This window comes from Eptesicus fuscus, chromosome 7 (assembly GCF_027574615.1).
Source record: "Eptesicus fuscus isolate TK198812 chromosome 7, DD_ASM_mEF_20220401, whole genome shotgun sequence".
In the NCBI taxonomy this organism is placed as follows: domain Eukaryota; kingdom Metazoa; phylum Chordata; class Mammalia; order Chiroptera; family Vespertilionidae; genus Eptesicus; species Eptesicus fuscus.
The window spans coordinates 46,538,564-46,560,160 of NC_072479.1; the positions used below are offsets into that span (position 1 = coordinate 46,538,564).

At 39.9% G+C, this 21,597-nt stretch overlaps 2 protein-coding genes across 4 annotated transcripts in view; both read right to left on the minus strand.

Moving 5' to 3' along the window:
* LOC103292564 (methionine-R-sulfoxide reductase B3) overlaps nucleotides 1–21,597 on the minus strand; it is a 298,232-nt gene that overhangs the window by 189,676 nt on the left and 86,959 nt on the right. The window contains exons 13-14 of one of the 3 annotated variants that reach the window (XR_008556579.1): nucleotides 21,459–21,559; nucleotides 6,880–6,960 (exon numbers count right to left, since the gene is read on the minus strand). The exons of 1 other annotated variant lie outside the window; for it this stretch is intronic. The gene's annotated coding sequence lies outside the window, so the exon portion shown is untranslated. Of the gene's footprint in view, nucleotides 1–6,879; nucleotides 6,961–20,124; nucleotides 20,352–21,458; nucleotides 21,560–21,597 lie in introns of those variants that run through there. One more of the 3 variants, XR_008556578.1, reaches the window with a different exon arrangement.
* LOC129149883 (E3 ubiquitin-protein ligase MARCHF6-like) lies at nucleotides 11,328–15,759 on the minus strand. The gene is made up of 3 exons (XM_054719697.1): nucleotides 15,607–15,759; nucleotides 12,155–13,594; nucleotides 11,328–11,549 (listed from the first exon to the last, which is right to left on the minus strand). Exons 1-3 carry the CDS (start codon nucleotides 15,757–15,759, stop codon nucleotides 11,328–11,330), a joined length of 1,815 nt encoding a protein of 604 aa, XP_054575672.1.

The window sequence follows — 21,597 nt, forward strand, 5'->3', positions numbered from 1 at the left end:
TTCTACCAGTTTTGGCTGTGGATATGCTACAACAAGTAATACAGTTAACAAGGTTTTCAATATTATAGAGAATCAAATAAAACTCTCTAGACTAGCAAAGCTGTTTGGCTTTTGGAAGATTGTATCACATAAAGTGGTATATGCAAAATCAACTACATACACAGAAGAAGAAAGCAGAGGGGGATGGGTGAGAATGAACTTTTTAAGTCATATGGGAAGAGTAATGGGAGACTTGATTCTACCCTTTCACTCAGCGTCCCTCCATGCTTCTTATACATTGAGAGTATCTCACCCCATGGTGTGCATGTGTCCAGTGTTTAAAGGTGTGTACTTGACTACACACAACTTGTCCGCAAACCAGCTCCTTCAAGGGTTGTCCACCCCAAGTAGTTACAATCTGACCCAGCAGAGGAGCCCTGACTGTGCTGGGCCTGCTGAGAAAGTGTGCTGCTCTCCAAAATGGTGCCTTCTGACAGGATTCCACTCAGTACTTCACCTCTGCCGTAAACTACCCGAAGAGCCAAATCTCAAAGTAAGATACAGCTCAAGTGGTCAGTGCCTTTCAGCTTCGGCGTCAGACAGATCTAGGTTCAAGCATGGCCTCTACCATGAAAGCTTATGGAACAATGGGCAAATTACTAACTACTCTTCTCTGTCAAATGGAAAAGTGGAGTACCTACCACTCAGGAGACTTAACACTATGCCAGCAAAGGGTAAATCCTTACTAAATAACAATATAATGCTAATATTAACTTTATCATTGTTTGCCAACTTTCAATCACCACAAAGTCACTTCTTTGCCTTTAAGCCTTATCTGATATGATTTCCTTTGTCTGAAATGACTCATAGTTTCTCTTCACAGCTCAGAGCCCTACATTTGTATTCATAATCACCTCTTACGGAAGTGTTCAGATTTAGTAATCCTTTCAACACATATTTTCTTCAAATCTACTTTTTATATTTATATTCAAGGTTACTCATTGTAACTATGTTTTCAAATATGTATTTAAGTTTTAACATCCTCAAAATAACCATAGTAGGAGGATATACAATATACAAATGATTATTCAAATCATTTGTGAAGACCAATTTAAAATTGCTATCAAAATATATAATGCAATTTTTAAAAATCTTCAATACAGGAAAATTATCTTTGCATTCATTCACTTACAAATATTTTCTGAATGCTTACCATGTGCTGAATAGATGATAAATAAATCAGTAAAATACTTAGTATGTTAGAGTAATAATTGCTAATAAAAGAAATAAGGCAGAGAAGGTTGCTAAAGTGTTGGGGAAGTACTAACATTAAAGACACGAAAGAAAGAAGGAAGCCATACTGGTATCTGGGGGAGGAGGAACAGCCACAGAAAGGGCCACAGCCATAGCAGAAGCAGGTCTGCTGGGTAGGACCATACCGGAGGCTGGGATGGGGAGAAAAAGGTGCAGGGATGGGGGGTGGGAGGAGCATGAGAAGATGTGGCCCAAGAGACCATCATGTAGGGTCTAATGGGTCATTATAAAGACTGTGGCTTTTATTGTGACATGGGAAGCTATAATAGGGACTTAAGTAGAAGAGTGACATGATCTGCCTTAAATTTTAACAGAATAGTTTTGGCTGTTTTGCTAAGGAGTGCAGAGACAGAAGGGAGACCAGTTAGGAGGTTCCTGAAGTAATCCAGGAGAGAGATAATGGTGATTTGGAGTAGGGATGAAAAGGTGAAGGTGGACAAAAGTAATCAAATTGGAAGGAGGGGACACAGTATTTGCTGACAGATCAAATTTGTAGGATGTGAAAGAAAATTTAAGAATATCTCTCTGCTTTTTATTCTGTTTTTGTTTTGTTTTTCTTTCATCTGAGCATTACAGAATTGCCATTTCTGAGACAGGGATGACAGCAGTTGGTGGTGGGATAGTAGTACTAGCAGCTCAGTTTTGAACATTAAGTTTGAAATGGCTTTTAGACACACAAGATATTGTTCATCTGGACAATACAAAGTTCCGTTTATAGGGGGATGTCTGGACAGCAGAGAGAAGAGAGAGATTTAAATCGTAAGTCCATGGATTGATGAAAAAAGCCAGCAAAGGCCATTAAGAAGGTGAGGCTCCAGAGGTAGGAGGAAAATCTGACAAGTATGGAGCCTGGAAGGCAAATGAAGCTTTTGTTTTGTTTTGAGAATACATTTGATTTATGTATAAACACCAAACAATTTTAGGACCAAAACAGAATAGTTGAATAACCACATGAAGTCATAACCTTTTTATGATTTTTAATATATATATATATTTTTTTTTATTGATTTCAGAGAGGAAGCTGAGAGGGAGAGAGAGAAACATTAATGATGAGAGAGAATCATTGATCGGCTGCCTCCTGCATACCCCTCCTGCACTGGGGATCAAGTCCGAAACCCAGGCATGTGTCCTGACCAGGGAATCAAACCGTGACCTCCTAGTTCATGCTCAACCACTGAGCCATACCAGCCAGCCCCCTTTTATGGTTTTAATCAAGTAAACAAAATATAAAAATTTTATTTTATGACTTATAAATTGACTCTGAAACTTACCTTAAAAGGTAGTCTCTAAATATCTGAGGAATAGCAGCACTGGGATTCAGTTATATTCTACCACTGGGACCACACTGAAAAGCCATCCCCAGGGATCAAATGGTCAAACACCCAATAGTGGTGGTGTGGAAAGGCCAGCCGAGTGACAAGGTCCACCAAACAGATGGGAATGAGGACATCTCCTTCGAGATGGAGAGGAACCTTTGTGAGGCTCAAATGGAGACCAAGTGGCATAAGAACTATTGTTTGAAGTGCTGTGAAAATGTTGATTTTCTATTTTTCAAAGCTGGCTGTCATAAAGTGAAGAAGTTTGTAACTGGCAGGTTTCTATTCAAACTCCAACTATGCCATGTGACATTTGTGTATGACTTTACAATTAACATCTCTGGGATTTACTTGCCTTATCTTTGAAATTAAAGTAATAATACCTGCCTTGTCTATTCTGTAAAATGTTGGTGGAGTCGAATGATATAATAAAAGGGCCTTCCAACTGCTGGTGTCTAAAGCAAAAATCATGATTGAGGTGAGGTGCATTTTTCTAAATTCACCCACTTTTGTTTCTTTGTTTAAAATATATATATAATTGATTTCAGAGAGGAAGGGAGAGGGGGAGAGATAGAAACATCAATGATGGCAAAGAATCATTGATTGGCTGCCTTCTGCGTGCCACCGCCTGGGGATCAAGCACACAACCCAGGCATGTGCCCCTGACCAGAATCAAACCTGGGACCCTTCAGCCTGCCACACTATCCACTGAGCCAAACAAGCTAGAGCCACTTTTGTTTCTTCATATGAGCCACAGTTGTTAACATATCTTAATGATATCTCCTTGAGATTTTGATTTTTTTAAAAAACCTCCAAGGAGCATGTATATACACACAAACACGTAAAAATCTGGCATACATACAATTGCACACTGATTGGAAATCGCTTTGGAAAGCAATAGGAGCTACCATAATTACTTGTGTGGAAGAGAAACTTAATGAAAATAGCATTTTAGACAAATTTAGTGTTTAGTAGGCCTTAGGGTAGATCAGAAAGGGAGAGGAGTGTTGGGAAGGCTACCCAGCAGGTGCAGATACCAAGGCTTGAGGTAATAAGAGCCCCTAGTCTCAGGTGATGCCTGTGAGACTGGAGATGAACAAGAAGGTATGATAGGAATAGAGTTGCGAGATAAAATGCAGGGTTCCCAGATAAATTTGAAATCTAGGTAAACACCAAATAATTTTTTAACATACCTTAAATATTGCATGGGGCATACTTACACTAAAACATTATTCATGGTTTATCTAAGATTCCTGTTTAACTGGGCATCCTATATTTGTATTTGCTAAATCTGGCAACCCTAGAGAAACTATTCTACCCTCAGTCCCATATTTCTCTGAGGCAGGTTCTGAAACAACCCAAAAAGTGTGCAGAGTGAACACTGTGAAACAGAGAGGAAGTCACTCAGAGCTAGTCCAGCTCTTTTGTGGATCCAGAGAAGATCAATAGAGATGTCAAATAGTTCTTTACAGACCTCTTTCTTTTCCAGCCCGGGAATGAGCCTTAGTGAGGTTGTGGCTGTATTCTATTCTCAATATATGGATTTTGAATTACCCAGTATAATCTACTTGAATGCGTGTGAATGCATGTGTGCTCTTAATGTATGTGTTAATCAGTAAAGGAACCACCAGCTTATGGTTGCCCTGAAGAGAATCTATAATAATAAAAGCGTAATATGCTAATTAGACCAGACATCCTTCTGGACATCCTTCCGGACGAAGCCGGGGCTGCAAGGGAAGCCCGGGTCCCAGTTGCCTGCAGGCGGCTGGAGGGAAGCAAGCCCGGGTCCCGGGTGCCAGAGGGAAGCCGGTGCCGGCAGCTGGGGGAAAGAAGGCCTACTCTTTCATGAATTTCCTGCATTGGGCCTCTAGTCTATAATAATGAAAGTGTAATATGCTAATAAGGACCAGACAGCCGAACGACCTTCCAGACATCCTTCCGGACGACCTTCCGGATGAAGCCAGGGCTGCGAGGGCCAAGGCAAGCTGCCATGGCTGCAAGGGCCGAGGCAAGCCGCTGTGGCCACAAGGGCAAAACCCCTTGCACGAATTTCATGCATCATGCCTCTAGTGTTCTATAAAAAATATGGAGGACCCAGTCAGTTCATCCATCTTCCCCACCTACACACACACGCGTGCATGCATTTGTGAGAGACAGGGTAGGGAAGTCTTTTCCCTGTGCAGCCCAAGCTTGTGGCCTTACCTCATTGGATAATGTATGGTACGGGTGGGAAGGAAGAAAGCCTTGGACAATGAAGTCTCTTTCAGCGGAGGAGTGGGGACAGGTGAAAGATTCAAAGAAGGAAATCCATATGAGATGGTAACACAAACCTGAAGGCAGGAGCATTCAACAAGGTGACTCTCCATCTAAAAAGCTTAGGACCCTTTAAGGTCTTATCACCCCTTGTGTGATACAAGTGAAAATCCAAAAATAGAGCTGCAGAACTTTAATCCTCTTTCCTACTTTGTAACTCTGTTCTGCTAATGCCTTCACCAGGCCCTGATGTCTCATTTTGTGGAGGTTGAAAAATCAAGATAGCAAGGAGGAAGGAGCCTGGTTTCAACCCCCTCCTCTTGTAGGAACAGGGACAGCCTAGGATTCACCATAGATTATCAACAGTACCCAAGAACAGCACACAGTGAAGCCAGTGCCACAAAAGGCCTTTAGCCCACACCTCTGGGGAGCATTTTGGAGAAGACAGGTGGAGGAGAAAGTAAGGCCAACTTTCATGATTGGCCTGTGGCTTAGTGAAGGCTTCCCCTGGGCAAAAGTGAGTATTGCGGATTTTTAAGTAGTAGAGATATGGAGCAATACTTGGCAAGACTTGGATACTAACTGAATACTCAACAGTAAGAGAGAACTTTGAAAAGGAAGCTAGATTCTCCTTGTGAGACTCCCCATAGTGAAATGAGTGCTTAATCAATGCTGTTGGCTGAGGCATTAAACTGGGGAAGGAAAGAGAGAGGGTGGGACTGAAGGGGAAGGACAGAGATAGTTAAGAAAAATTTATATATGTTTCAACTCTCATACAAAAAGGAAATAGGCCAAATAAAACTACATGGCATAAATAAAATGAAATAAAAATCAAATTGCTCCTTCTAAAAACCATTCTATTCTGCTCCCAGTGGTAAAAACAGTAACAAATAAATAGAAGTACAAATAAAATTGGCTTGTATTAATGAAAATATGTAACTATATCATAACCAAAGCTCTGAAAACTCAAAGCTATTTAGTGGAAATAAATTCTAAAGAGACATTTACAATAGTGTTTGAAGTAAAAGCAAAGCATTAAAACAATAAAAACATTTTCTAAATGAATCAAACAATGCTCAGCTAACTTCATGTCACATCAATAAGGAAAAATACATTGGAAAGTCTACACATTAAGTAAGCAAGGATGTTAGAAACATGCATGAAATAGCTTTGTACTATTTCCAACTTTGCCTCTAAAATTCCTTTGGTCTGACGGCAGACCATATTATTTCCTGTTTGTACTTTGTGGGAAGTAGCTCACCCATTTCAATCTTTGTCACTTTTTTCCTGTTAGCAACATTCATGGGAGGAATTATTTTGGTGCTGATCTGATAATTCTCCCCAGCTTGATATCTCAGCTCCAGAAGACACTTGGCAATGGGTATGTATCAGAATTACCTGGAGAGCTTGGAACAGTGACTCAGCAGGTCTGGTGAAGGCCTGGGGAACCTGCATCTCTAAGTTCCTCAGTGACTGATTCTCAGGCAGGTGATCATTCTTTGAGTAACTCTGGTTTGGAGTAACCAGAGTAATTTTTATGTCTACTTTCCAGTTGAAAAAGGTAAGCTTTGACCTTTCTTTTCTAGAATGCCCATAACAGGGTTGAAAAGGATTATGGAAAAACACATGCGAGTATTAATGACACAGTTTTCATGACCTTTACAAAATAAAAAGCTTACTCATAATCCAAATAACCAGTGAACTCAAATAACTAGAATTTTTCAGTTTTACCCTACAGTAAATGAGATTCATTATAAAATGAAGCACTCCAAGATTTTAAGTTGCTTCCTGAGTCATCAATGATTAAATTAAGTTCCCCACAGTTTTAGCACTGTGAATATTTTATTAAATTCTTTGAAATCTGGTTATTTTTGAATCAGGTTAGAATTCTTAGGTAACTGGAATATTAAATGTATTAAGACATATTTAAAAATTATTCCAGCCGAAACCGGTTTGGCTCAGTGGATAGAGCGTCGGTCTGCGGACTGAAAGGTCCCAGGTTCGATTCCAGTCAAGGGCATGTACATTGGTTGCGGGCAGCTGGTCGATGTTTCTCTCTCATCGATGTTTCTAGCTCTCTATTCCTCTCCCTTCCTCTCTGTAAAAAATCAATAAAATATATTAAAAAATAAAAATTAAAAAAATAAAAATTATTCCAGGTAAATAAAAATTTTCTGTACTGATCTAATACTAAAAGTATTATATACTTTGATAGTACATGGTTTTTCTGAACACAATGAAAATAGCATACTTCGCTAAGCATTTCAATTAAATGAGGCAATATTTATTCCAACAATCTCCATATATAATAAGGTTCTGTTTTATAACTAGGTAGTGTTTTAAGTATTATTCAGGTGCCCTTGGGGAGAACCAAGGAAAGCAATTTTGGTCTTCCCATGTTACTAAAGCATTGTGGAAAATAAAAATGGTAACTCTATATAATTAGGCTGTTTCATTTAATATGATACATTGTAATTTTTGAAAAAGTGGTTTTACTTAAATGTGACATATGGAAATGATTTATTTAAATGTGAAACAATTAAATAAATTATGTATAATTCATAATGGTGAATAACAGAATGAGTGGCCAATCAGCAGGCTCATTGGCTAGTTCTTTGAACATGAGAACAGTATTCAACAACCCACATGACTGCTCACAGAAAGTCTCTCTTGCTCACTGCCTGCTTCTTAACTCATCTCTATGCCTCCTGTTACTTTCCAGGGGAATATACCTCACAACAGAGCCTCATTGTTACCTGGTATCTATCACATAAAATTAATTTCTAAGACTCCTACAGTTAAAAGATTAGACCAGTCTATATGTTTAGGGAAACATTAAGGAACATTTTAATAACACAGGACTGATTGCAGACAATCATTTTCAAGATTTAATGTCTTCCATTGGTGAAGCATAACTAGTTCACTCCAGCCAGCTGACACCATTCTCAGACACAGTCATGAGAATTAAGGAACATTAAGGAACATTTTAATAATGTTCACATTGAGAAAGAAATTTACATTTAAATTTCCACTTTTTTGAAGTAGAAGCACTGAGCATAAATAGGACGAATTTTTAGACACAATTGTTGAGAAAAACTAACAATAAAAGGAATACTTTAGGAGAGACGAAAGACAAGGTATAGAGTTTCAAAGTCAAATAAAAAGGGAGAATATATTAGTTCAAAAGAACAAAGACTAGTGAAAAACAATAATCAGTTTTAGAAATTAAGATGTCAAAACTTCTGGGTGTTCAAAACTATACCCAATAGGAATACAGCAGAGAATTCACCATTAATATGATGTTCACTTTAGATCTTTGGTAAATATCTTTTGTCAAATTTAGAAAGTTCCCTTCAAATCTTAGTTTGCTAAGTGTTACTGTTTTTTTATAAAAGGATTTATGGATGTTGAATTTTATCAGATGGTTTAACTGAATCTTTTTGAGATGATCATATTTATTTTATTAATGTGACAAATTATGTTGATTTTCTAATGGCAAACCAATCCTGCATTCCTGGAATAAGTCCAACTTGGTCATGATGTGTAATTCCTACCTATGTGTTGCAGGATCTGGTTTGCTTCTCATGTTGGTTTGTGTGGGATTTTTGCATCTTTGTTCAGTGAGACTGGCCTATAAAATTTCCCTGTTTGGTTTCAGCATCAAGGTTTTACTAATCAGGAGTGCATCCCTTTTTCTGTTTGGTGGAATGGGGAATGTGCCATTTAAAAAGGAAGCACTGAAGAGACCATAGCTTCTAAAAGGTCTCTCCTATGTGAGAGCTGTTAAGGGAGATGCAATGAAGAACAGCAAAGAAATGTAAACAAATCACATTATCAAGTAATTTGTCGCACAGACCAGGAATTAGAAATGGTAATAGGAATATTTTTGTGACATGCATTTTATATTATTTATTTCGTTTTTTTCAACTCCACAATTATTATTGTTTTAAACATGAGGAAACTGAGTCTTAGACTATTAAACAAACTTAACTAAGGTCACACCAACATGTGTCAGAGTTAAAATTTAAGTATGGTTCTCGCTCCTGAGACTGTGCTCTTAACTACTCTTCTTTTTTTCCCCTCTTCCCTCAATGCAGGGACTCAGTATTTAAGAAGACCTTCATACACCTGCTAACAGTAACCCACAGATCTGAAACCAAAATAATCACGGCTCTTTCCCAAAGTGCGGAAATTACTAAAATTCTAAAATATATGAGCTTTATTACCAAGGGTTGGAATGACTCAAAATATACTAGCAGAGTATAGTAATCAAATTAAGAAAATGGAGTAAAGACAATTATGGGAATCATAATTAAGTTAAACAGTTAAATACATGTAAGGAGAAACTTTGTAAAATACATAGCAACCCAACAGATTGGACTACACTACTAATTTTGGATATTCCCCTCTAATCAGATGTATATGTTATACTCATTTCACTCTTTTTAAAAAATGTTATTTTATTTGCTATTTATTTATGTATGTATTTATTTATTTCAGAGAGGGAGAGAGATAGAAACATCAGTGACACCCTAGCTGGTTTGGTTCAGTGGATAGAGTGTTGGTCTGTGGACTGAAGGGTTCCGGGTTCCATTCCAGTCAAGGGCACATACCTTGGTTGTAGGCTCCTCCTTGGCCTGGGGCCTGGTCAGGGCTCATGCAGGAGGCAACCAATCAATGTTTCTCTCACACTGATATTTCTTTCTGTCTTCCCCTCTCTCTAAAAATCAATGGAAAAATATCCTCGGGTGAGGATTAAAAAAAGAAGAAACATCCATGAGAGAGAATCACTGATTGGTTCCTGAACGTCCCCTACTGGAGATTGAGCCCACAGCCCAGGCATGTTGACTAGAAATAGAACCCTGACCTCTTGGTTCATAGTTTGATGCTCAACCACTGAGCCACACCAGCTGGGCTCGTTTCACTCTTAACACAGAGCTTTCTACTTAAAAGTAAAAACTCTGACATGGAAATTAATTTTAAAATCAATGGTGTCTTTTAAAAAGTCACTGTCAAACTTACAAAGGAAAATAATTCTGTCTACCTGCATTAAGTCCATTTCTGCTAGGGGACTGATGTTTGCTTCTATCTGGGAGAACTATCAACTGTGAATACTTAAAATTCTCTGCTTGAAGCTTTTTGGACCATGTGGTAGGAACTGAAACCACGATCTGAATGAGGAACAGCTGGTTTCTTCTTGCCCCTTCCAGAGACAAGCCTAGTTCTCATCTACCCTGGCTCTAAGACTATTCTAGCTTGAAGTCTTTCAGCAGAATCCACATCGTGCATTATTTTTGTTGTTTTCTTTCTTCATGCCAGGGGAAATGGTGCCTCTTCCAACTAATAGCATCTTAGATGAAATACATATTTTAAATAATGTATATGCAAATTTAAGTGGCACAAAGATAATATTTTGCACACCTTAAATATCCTACAAAGACATTATTTTAACAATTGCCCATGGTTTCATCATAAGACAATCCATAATCATTATTTTTTATAAACTTCAATTACTTCTAATTTTTTATCATAGTATAAAGCTGTAATAAACATCATTTCCATATATCTTCATGTCATCTGATTTCTTCAGAATAAACTAAAAATTAAAAAATAAGGTCAGAGTATGGAAGATTAAGACTTTCATGTATTGCCACATTGACTATAGAGATGCTCATTTTACAAGACTACCACCTTTTATGTAGGAAGCCTATTTTCCCTTAAGTAAAATCTATCACATTTCATGTGAAAAATACTTTCTCAATTGTTAATTTGCATTTATTCCTGTGGCTGGATGTTTCATATATTTGTTGGACATTTGTAGCTCTTTCTGGATCATCTTGTTGATGTGATTTGACTATTTTTCTGTTGGGATGTTAGTCTTTTTACATTAAAATAATTTTTATTCGTAGAATACTATTGCAAGTCATATATGCTAACCATTTCCTTGCCTTTTGTTCTTAGAATTTTGGATGTACTCATGTTTTTATTTTAGTAAACCAACTATGTAGCTTAAAAAAAAGATTTGTTTCTGTGCTTAACCCTACATCAAAAGTTTTCCTCTGATTTTGCTTTTGATTATTTTAGGACTATTTCTCAACTCTTTATTCCTCCTGACATTTATCAAGGTATGTGTAGAGAACTATTAACAAGTAAAAATTTCAGAGGCTGATACTAATGGAGATATTATATTGATGATATCAAGTTCAATGTGAAAACAGAACTGGAGTGATTTCAGTCAGGAAAGAAGTATAAGCTGCACCCTCACCCATTCTCCACTACAATCTGCTATTCTCTTCCCTAAACCAAATGACTCCAGGTTCACATAGTATTATTCCTGTTCTCATTGTTTCTAGTTAATTGCTTAGAAAAGTGCTCCTCAATGTTTTTTTTCTTCTTTTTCTACTTCATTGCACTGAAAGAAAAGGATAATTATTGCACAGTGCACTGGTTAAATGAGGCGGCTACTTAAACAGCCTTCCAGAGGTTAACTCCAAGTCCTGCTGCCACTGTAAAGGCAAATATCTTGATATATCTGAAACCCATTTGTGGCACATCAGTTGGGAAGTTTTGTTCCAGAATAGCTGTACTACTTATGTTCTTCTGATAGGAACTCTTCTCCTCGGATGTTACTAGGGTGCTGCAATTCAGATGCTGATAGTGATAGAGAAGCCCAATCCTAATTATCAACTAAAAAGAGAACCCTGAACAAAATAAGCATCAGGAAACTTCTCCTGCCTCCTTTGTCCTGGATCTTGCCATGGCAGGATTGAACTTCAAGAGAACAACTGAATAGTTGCTGTACTATTGGGACATACGAAATCTTTGTGAAGGATATCCTCTCCAAATCCACTAAGTAGGAAGCAATTGAGTGACTCCCACAGTGCCGGAAACAAATCAGTTTCACTAAAAGAGAGATGTTGACAGGAAGCCAGGAAGGCTGGTCAACAACCTTAATTGCTCTAACCACTCACCCCTTTAGTTGAGACATTGTTAGCTGAAGCAGCCTCCACCTTTGTTTGTCCCATGTAAGTTTCTGTTATTTCCTGCCTAAGGGCTACATGTATATTTCTGTTTATCTTGCCTAAGATGTTTTTCCCCCAAAGCCTCAATAAAAGGGATGGCAGAGCCAGAGCAGTCGTGAGTTCTCCCACTAGAGGTGGACTCCCGCCTGGCCCCCCATTTCGCCAAATTGAATTTCTTCAGTCTCCATTCATTTGTGTGCGGCCCTTCTCCAGAACCCGAACCCTGAACTGGAACCCTGGACCACGCGGGACGTGGAAAGGGATTCCTACATTCTGGCGCCCAACGTGGGGCATCCAGGCCACCAGCACTGTCACTGCCCTTATGGTCAGCCAGCAAACATAGAGACCACAAGCAGCTGTGTAAAGCTCATGAATTTTGGCAGACCCTGTCCAAAACGACATTAACCAGCGGCCAGCAAATACTGGAAGAGTAAGGCAGATGAGGCTGGCAATCAGTAAGGTTATGCACATGAAGACAATCAACAAAAATATCCTGAGTGGAAAATTTAAAGGCCGGCGATAAGGCTGAAAGCCAACAGGCCCTCCCTGCTGGAGTATGGCTTGGTGGGCTGCATGCAGGCCTTCACCCACCACAGGAATAGCGTTGTTATTTCGAGCATGCTGATTATTGTTAACTTGTTGGTTTGCACTGTTCTCATTTTCTTCCTGGTCTCCCAATAAATAGGAATGAAGATCCAGCAAGTATCCAGCAGTAACGGTCCATGCTCGCACAAGCCCCTTCAGCCATTGCCGTGTATGTCCCTGTTCAAGTAATGCTGGCAAGACAACCTGAAGCAGAAGCAGCTCAAGGGACAGTTCACTCACCGGAGCATCACTGTAGAGCATGACATTGTATGGCAGAAAATTAGGCAGCAGACTCTTAATTATACGTATAGGAAGCCAAAGCATCAGAAGGACAATGGAGCCAAAGACAATCACTGACAAAATAAATCTTCGGAGATGCCTATAAATGGGCAAATGGATCATTTCTTGTACTGGATTAAAATCTGGATCGTTCAAATTCCTTAGAAACCACAAGACACCAGGTCGAAGTACCTCTCTCAGTAACAGAATGAAGGAAGCAAAGTAGAACACATACACCATTCCCACTAGCCAGTGCAGAAACATGGTAGTGCCTGGAGCTGATTGAAAGCTCAATTCTCGATCTTTCAGAGTAGCATCAAACATTTCCAGGGAACAGATATCCAGCCACCAGCCACAAATGAGAGGGAACACTCCAATTTCTACCACCACTAGCAAAGAGACCTTAACAACAATATAGCAGACTCCCAGCAAACGACGAGACCTATGAAATTTAACAAGAGTTGCCAAGCCATGACAAATTATCAGTGTTATTGCTAAAAGTATATACCCAACTATGGTTGTGATTAGGCCTTCAAAATGAGATGCTTGGACATGTTCTTCAAATCCCAAACCAACAAGGGAGAAATGACCAATGTGGTAAGGGCAAAATGCAAAAACAAGAATGAACAGTGTGTTTAAAGACACCACCCAGAAGACATGTTCTAGAAAAACTAGTGATCCATCAAGTCCTAGCATTCTTTCCCATGTAAGCTCTTCTGCAGCTCTGTCCCATTCTAAAGCATTCCAGTTCATGTCATCCTGGGCCCCGTTGTTGGCATCCGCTGCATCTTCCCCGCCTGCCTCATCTTCCTCCTCGTTCTCCTCCTCCTCTTCTTCCGCCTGATACTATGGCCATTTGGTAACTGGTCATGTAAAACTAACCCTAAATGTTGATTTGTCTTCAACTTCTAAATAGTAAAAATAAAGCAATTGATGCCGGAAACAAATCAGTTTCACTAAAAGAGAGATGTTGACAGGAAGCCAGGAAGGCTGGTCAACAACCTTAATTGCTCTAACCACTCACCCCTTTAGTTGAGACATTGTTAGCTGAAGCAGCCTCCACCTTTGTTTGTCCCATGTAAGTTTCTGTTATTTCCTGCCTAAGGGCTACATGTATATTTCTGTTTATCTTGCCTAAGATGTTTTTCCCCCAAAGCCTCAATAAAAGGGATGGCAGAGCCAGAGCAGTCGTGAGTTCTCCCACTAGAGGTGGACTCCCGCCTGGCCCCCCATTTCGCCAAATTGAATTTCTTCAGTCTCCATTCATTTGTGTGCGGCCCTTCTCCAGAACCTGAACCCTGAACTGGAACCCTGGACCACGCGGGACGTGGAAAGGGATTCCTACACCACAGCATGGAGGTATCCAGTTGTTCAAGTCTTCTAAGTTACAAGCCAGGGTGGTCTGTGCCTTTTCTAATGAGACAGAGTTGTACGATTCTTAGGCCCTGGTACCAGTTACATTAAGTCTTTAACTTTTTAAAACTTTTAGTGAATGACCAACTTTCCCTACAAATTTTTAGACACTTGTTAGGATCATCAATCAGAGCATAAAACACTTACCCTGTATAATAAAAGCCTAATATGCACATTGTCCTTTCGACTGGGAGTTCGACCATTCGACCAATTGCTATGATGCACACTGACCACCAGGGGGCAGATTCTCCATCGATAGGTTAGCTTGCTGAGGGGGCTGGACTGGAAAGTGAAGTGTGAGGTGAGAGCCATCAGGAAGCACCCAGGGTTTGGCCCGAGTCCCAGGGGGAGGCGGGCGGAGGCGGGAGCCAGGAGGGTCGGGGTGGCATGGGAAGTTGCTCCACGTGACCTGAGAGCCCTGGACTGTGCAGCCCTCAGCAGCCTGTGGTGTTCTTGGTGCGCAATTTATAATCTTCAGAGCTGCTTCTTTTTATTTGTTAAGTTTCACTACCCAGGAGAGTGGGTAGCACCATTATGGGGGGTGGGGGAGCGGACAGGTGCGCCTGCCCAAGGCCAAGGGGCAGCCTTGGGCTCCCAGGGACTCAGTAGAGAGGGGAGCGGGCCTGAGTCAGGGAAACCAAGTCCAAAACTTGAAAGGAAGCGGGAGGCAGTGAGGGGTGGAAGGCAACAGCTGCTCAGGGGCCTAGAAAAGCTGCTGGGTGGGGACAGCCAAGGAGCCTGGTGCCTCTCCCACGGGGCAGGCTTCCCGTCCGTCCCTCCTCCTCCCCATGACCCGTCACCCCAGCTCTCCTCCAAGGCCCCACCTGGGCTCACCCTGTACAGCTCCACACCTGTCACACAGCCCCACTCTGTCCTGCCCTGCACAGCCTTTGGGGAGCTCCACCCCTGGAGAAGAAAGGGGGAGGTTGCAGGAGGGGGCAGAGCAGGGACCACCAAGTTAGATGGAGGGGAGGGAGGGAGAGACCCCACAGGACTGGGGACAGAGATGGGTAGGGAAGGAGGGCTATGCGGAAGCATTGCCCTTTGTTGAAGCAGAAATCCTGACACCATTTTACAGATCCCAGCAGGGTGGGGCGGAGGTTTGGGGGGCCACAAAGACAAAAGAGGGTGTGAGGGGACTGGATGGATGGAAAGCAGCAAAATTTGATTCATGGTCTGTTTATTTTTTGTTAATTTACTTTTATTCATTTCAGAGAGGAAGGCAGAGGGAGAGATAGAAACATCAATGATGAGAATCGATCTGCTGTCTCCCACACGCCCCCTACTGGGTATTGAGGCCGTAACCCAGGAATGTGCCTTGACCGGAATTGAACCCAGGACCCTTCAGTCCGCAGGCCATGGCTCTATCCACTGAGCCAATAAACCATCTAGGGCAACCCATGGCCTATTTAAAACCGCTGCAGTAGGCTGAGCAGGGGTGTTACCTGATAATGAGGGTGTCTCTCCTTATGTTGGAGTAATCGGAACTGCAGCAAAGTAAAGACACACTCATGGAGCCTGCAAAGGGTTTCTACACACAGGATGCAATTTATTTCATGTGGCAGCTGAAAAGGGTGAGCAGAGCCTTGGAAGGACATGAGGTCTCCAAGACCAGGGGCTGAAGGGAAAGTGCATGCCGAGCATTCCACGTGAGTTACAATCCTATCTAATAAAAGAGTAATATGCAGATTGACCATCATTCCAACACACAAGAAGGCTGCCCCCATGTGGATACAAGATGGCCACCATAAGATGGCCAGCAGGGGAGGACAGTTGGGAGGGACCAGGCCTGCAAGGGAGGGCAGTTGGCGGGGACCAGGCCTGCAGGGGAGGGCAGTTAGGGGTGACCAAGCCAGCAGAGGAGGAAAGTTGGTGACGACCAGGCCTGCAGGGAAGGGCAGTTAGGGGCAAACAGGCTGGCAGGGGAGCAGTTAGGCATCAATCAGGCTGGCAGGGGAGTGGTTAGGGGGTGATCAGGCTGGCAGGCAGAAGCGGTTAGGGGCAATCAAGAAGGCAGGCAGGTGAGCAGTTGGGAGCCAGCAGTCCTGGATTGTGAGAGGGATGTCCGACTGCCTGTGGGATTGGGCCTAAACGGGCAATCAGACATCCCTCGAGGGGTCCCAGATTGGAGAGGGTGCAGGCTGGGCTGAAGGACACTCCCCCATGCACAAATTTTGTGCACTGGGCCTCTAGTCTATATATAAAAGCCTAACACGCTATGTGTCCAACCAAGCAGTCGACTGACCAGTCGCTATGATGTGCACTGACCACCAGGGGGATGATGCTCTGACTGATAGATTAGCTTGCTGCTGGGGTCTGGCCAATCAGGACTGGGCGAGATGGCCCTGATCGACCCCAATCGCTGGCCCACCCATGCACAAATTCGTGCACCAGGCCTCTAGTATAACAAAGTCAGTGCCTCCTCAAAAATCCTTCCCTGCTTCACAGTACCATCTATGCTAATGTCTGTGTTTGCTAGTGTCTTGCAGATTGCCATTCAAAAACACACTGCAAGCACAATGACAATTCAATACAAAGTGAACTAGCAAATCTTGCAAAATAGGTAGGATTTTATAAAGTTGACAAAGATGGAGAACTATTCAAATCACAAGTATAGCCATAGAATGTGTCAGCAATTAAAGGAAAGTTGCCAACGACAAAAATGACCATGACATAAGAAGTAGATAAAGGAGTGATTTGACTAGAGACCCTATCACAAATGGGTGAATCTGAGATATTTTTACAAAATGTTTAGATTATGCAGCAGAGATCAAACAAGTGAAAATTATCATTTCATGTTTCAAATGATGGCCAAGAAAAAAGTCAAAAAATTATCTCTGGTCCTGGCTGGAGAACTCAGTTAGTTTGTGTTGTCCAGATACACCAAGGTTGCAGGTTTGATCCCCAGTCAGGGCACATATAAGAATCAACCAATGAATCCATATATAAGTGGAACAGCAAATCAATGTCTCTCTCTCTCTCTCAAATTAATAAAATTTAATTATTTGAGTTAAAATATTTCTAGGTTAACTGTTATATAGAAAATTATTTCATTTTTTAATTTTAGCAAAAAATTTCAAGCTAGCCCTGGCTGGTTTTGCTCAGTGGGTAGAGCGTTGGCCTGCAGACTGAAGGGTCCCAGGTTCCATTCCAGTCAAGGGCACATGCCTGGGTTGGGCTGGATCCACAGTGGGGGGCATGCAGGAGGCAGCTGATCAATGGTTCTCTCTCATCATTGATGTGTCTATCTTTCCCTCTCCCTTCTTCTCTGAAATCAATAAAAAATATCATGGGGGAAAAAATTGGCCCCTGATTTAATCATACTTAAATGATCTTATGGTATCAGTTATCAGTTTAAGACATTTATTGTCTGCCTAAATTATAAATAGTATTAACACATTTATTTGCTTTAATATCTGATGGGTCACTCTCCTGATTAATCATGTTTTAATTTAGAAATTTTACTATCTTTCCTGTTTATCCTTCCAGCTGATAGCTAAAAATCCATTTAAAATTCCTGGAAATTAATTTAAATCTATTGGAACCATTACTGAAGTGGCATTAAACCTCCATACTAATTTAGGCTGCTATATTCGGGCTATTGAAGAAAAATTATATATATCCCCATTTATTTGCTTTGTTTGATCTCTTTTAGGAAAATTATTCATGTGGTCTTATTTATATATTTCTTGTTGTTTTATTCAAAGGTAATGTCAGTGTACCTGTTAAATCACCATCTAAAACAGAATATCCCTATTGAACACTCAGGCACCAATCCTAAGATAGGGATGCTTTTCTTTAAAGAGCACGAGTACTTTTTGAAGATGGGGGCAATAACAGTATTGTAAGAGAGCCGAAACAGGTTTGGCTCAGTGGATAGAGCGTCGGCCTGCGGACTGAAAAGGTCCCAGGTTCGATTCCGGTCAAGGACATGTACCTTGGTTGCGGGCACATCCCCAGTAGGGGGTGTGCAGGAGGCAGCTGATCGATGTTTCTCGCTCATCGATGTTTCTAACTCTCTATCCCTCTCTCTTCCTCTCTGTAAAAAAATCAATAAAATATATATATTTAAAAAAAAGAGTATTGTAAGAGAACTTATTTCCAGCAATATGATGGAACCAGACATTCTGAATAAATTTCCCAACATAAAATACATTTTATACTGGACTAAACATGAAAAACATTTTTAAGTGAATTACTGATCTGGTAATAAATTAAGGGAGAACCTTAGAGGCCAAAAACAAAAGCAGAAAATTAAAGATATAATCAAGTGTGGAATCCAGTGGTGGTCCAAAGAATATCTCTGGATCCCTAGTTACCTAGAGTGTTTAACAACAGAGTATATATTCTTCTCAAGTTCACATGGAACATTCTTCAGGAAGGACCATTTGCTAGGCCACAAAATAAGCTTCAAAAAGTTTAAAAGGATTAAAATCAAACAAAGTATGTTATCCAACTACATGGAATGAAATTTGAAATTAGTAGCAAAAAGAAATGTCAGGAATTCACAAATATGTGGAAATAAAACAACAAACTTCTAAATAAGCAATGGGTCAAACAAACAAACCCAAAACCCACAAAAGGTATTAGAATACTTTGAGATGAATAAAAATGAAGAAACAATATACCAAAACTTATGGGATATAGCTAACATAGTACTTAAGGAATTTATAGCTATAAATGCCCATATTTTAAAAAATATCTCAAATCAATAACCTAAGTTTTTACCTGAAGACACTGGAAAAGGACAAAATGAACCAAAACAAGTATTTAGAAGGAAAGAGATTAATGTGTAAATTAATGATGTGGGAGAATACAAAAACAATAGACAACATCAACAAAGCCAAAAGTTGATTCTTTATGAACAAAATTGGCAAACTTGCAGCTAGACTGACCAAGAAAAAAAAGATTCAAATCATTAAAATCGGTAATGAAAGAGGGGACATTATTATTAACATTACATACCCATAGTTAACATCATACTTAATAGTGACTCAATGCTTTTCCCCTAAGATCAAGAACATGACAAAGATCTCTTTCTCTCAGTACTTCCATTCAATATTGTACTGGAGGGCAATTTGGAGGGGGAAAAATATAGGAATAAGAAAAACTATCTCTATATGCAAATGACATGATCTTATATATAGAAAATTCCAAGAAAATCACTAAAACCTATTAGAACTAATAAGCTGATAAGGAGGCATAACTCAATTCTATACAATTTGAAAAGCCCACTTATGATAGCATATAAAAGAACATACCTAGGAATAAATTTAACAAATAAAATAGAGAATTAATATTTTGAAAACTACCCAACATTGTTGAAATTAAAGATGACGTTAAATGGAAATATATCGTATTTTCATGTATCAGAACACTTAATATTGTTAAAATGGCAATGCTTCTCATGTTGCATATTGATATACAGTTAAGAACAACCTCCATAAAATTCCAGCTGGCTTCTTTGCGGTAACCGAGGTTAACCCTAAAATTTCACAGATTGCCCTGGCCGGTGTGGCTCACTTGCTCGGAGGTTTTCTAGTACACCAAAAGGTGGCGGATTCGACTCGGGCACATACCCAGGTTACGGGTTCATTCCCCAGTGTAGGTGCATGCAGGAGACAGCGATCGATATTTCTCTCTTTCCCTTACTCTCTCTAAAAATAAATATATAATCCTAAGTTTGGCTTTTATTCAGTAAGAAATAAAGAGCCACTAAAATCTGAAAATGTACACATTAGTAGCTTTTTTTAAATAATAAAATGAAGTAATGCAGCATTTAGAAATATAAAAGACTACCCTTTAAAGGTTGAAATTTTAAATTAACAACAAATCAAAGCAGAAATGAAGTTGCCCTGCACCGAGGGGAAAAAAGGTCTCCAGGCCTATAACACTTGACTAGTTTCAATAGCTATATAACACACAGCTTCAAACAAGTTTCTGGTTTTAGGGTGTATGGCAAAAAATTTACAAACAGTCCTATTTAATGACCAACTTCTGTATTTATTCCTTCTTTTGACAGTCACAGGTTTCTAGATCTACTCAACATCTCATTTTTCCACAAACCAGTAAAATTTCTAATCAGTATCAGAGAATCATAAGCAAGGCTAAACATTATTTAAGGTAAAAATTCTGGGTTTTTTGGAAAGGACAGATTCTCAAAGACTCTTGCCTTTTCTCTAACAATGTCCTATAATAAAAAAGTTATAAGGATTAGTTTAACTTCTGCAATTCTAGGAAATGTTATCTAAGTCCTCTGACTTGGGCTCCCCAATCCAGTAATCTATAATTTAGGAAATGTCACCACCATTTAACCAGTTGCCCAAACCAGAAATGTGATCAGTATATTAAATTTCCACTTTAATTTCACCTCATTGAAAGGCCTTTTCAAATTCCCCCTTCTTAATTTGTTTCAAATTTTCCTTAATACTTCACCCCATTCCTAACCCCCACCTAAGGGCCACACAGCTAAATATGGCAGAATTGGGATTTGATTAAATTTCTGCCTCTTATAGGGACTCTCTCAGGCTCACATAATACACTTTCATGGTTTTTAACTCCCAAATTGTGTCTCTAGCTCAGATCTTTTCAAATATCTCAAAATTAGAAATCCAATCACCTGCTAGAAACATCCCCCTGAATATTCCATAGGCATCCCAATCTCAAAATATCCAAAAATTCAATTTATCATCTTTCCCATCCAACTTGTTACATATCATCTATTCTCTGGTAGAAAATTGAACATCAATCTCTCTCTCTCTCAATATCCAAGTACTCAAATCCTTTCTCTATTTTTCATTCTAACAAATCCTCACCTAAACTCACTTTAACAACCAATATCCAAACTTCATAATGTGATCAATGAAGCCTTTGATGATCTGGTCATTGCTTACCTTTCCTGTCTTATTGCCTTGTACTCAGTCCTTCAATCATAAAAACTGCTTGTAGTTTTTTAATGCACTAGGTTGCTTCTCATCAATCTTTCTTTTTTTTTCATGTACTCTCTATGCCTAGATGGCTGCCTTTCCAACCTCAGGGGTACATGCAGGTCTCCACCCATGAAAGAAAAAGTAAATCTAAGTACACTGATTCTACTGGTTTTAAAATCTAAGAATCAACACAATGAGTCTATCTCACAGTAGAGGCTCTTAGGTGTAGGATGCATTTCTAGTCAAACATTCTCCAGTGGAGCTTAAAGGCAGTAGTCATGCATGCTGGACCAAGAAAACAAGCATCCTGGATATTGTTTCTTTAAACCACAACTTCTGATTTCTAACTATTTTCAGTTCTTAAGTACCTGTTCTTGAGCATCTTTTCCAAAAGAATGGCTGCCAAAATTCTGCTTGATTTAGCATCCTCCTATGAGTCATCTGGAAGAAGTGACTTGCTGAGATAAGTCTAGGAAGAAAGGGCGAAGAAGCCATGTAGGTGACCTA

Coding starts and splice junctions, on each gene's coding strand:
- LOC129149883 (XM_054719697.1), bottom strand. CDS start 15,759: ATGTCCTTCCAAGGCTCTGCTCACCCTTTTCAGCTGCCACATGAAATA. Junction 13,595..15,606: donor AGAGACACCCTCATTATCAG/GTAACACCCCTG, acceptor AAATGGCCATAG/TATCAGGCGGAAGAAGAGGA. Junction 11,550..12,154: donor CCCACGTTGGGCGCCAGAAT/GTAGGAATCCCT, acceptor TTCTCTTTTTAG/TTGATAATTAGGATTGGGCT.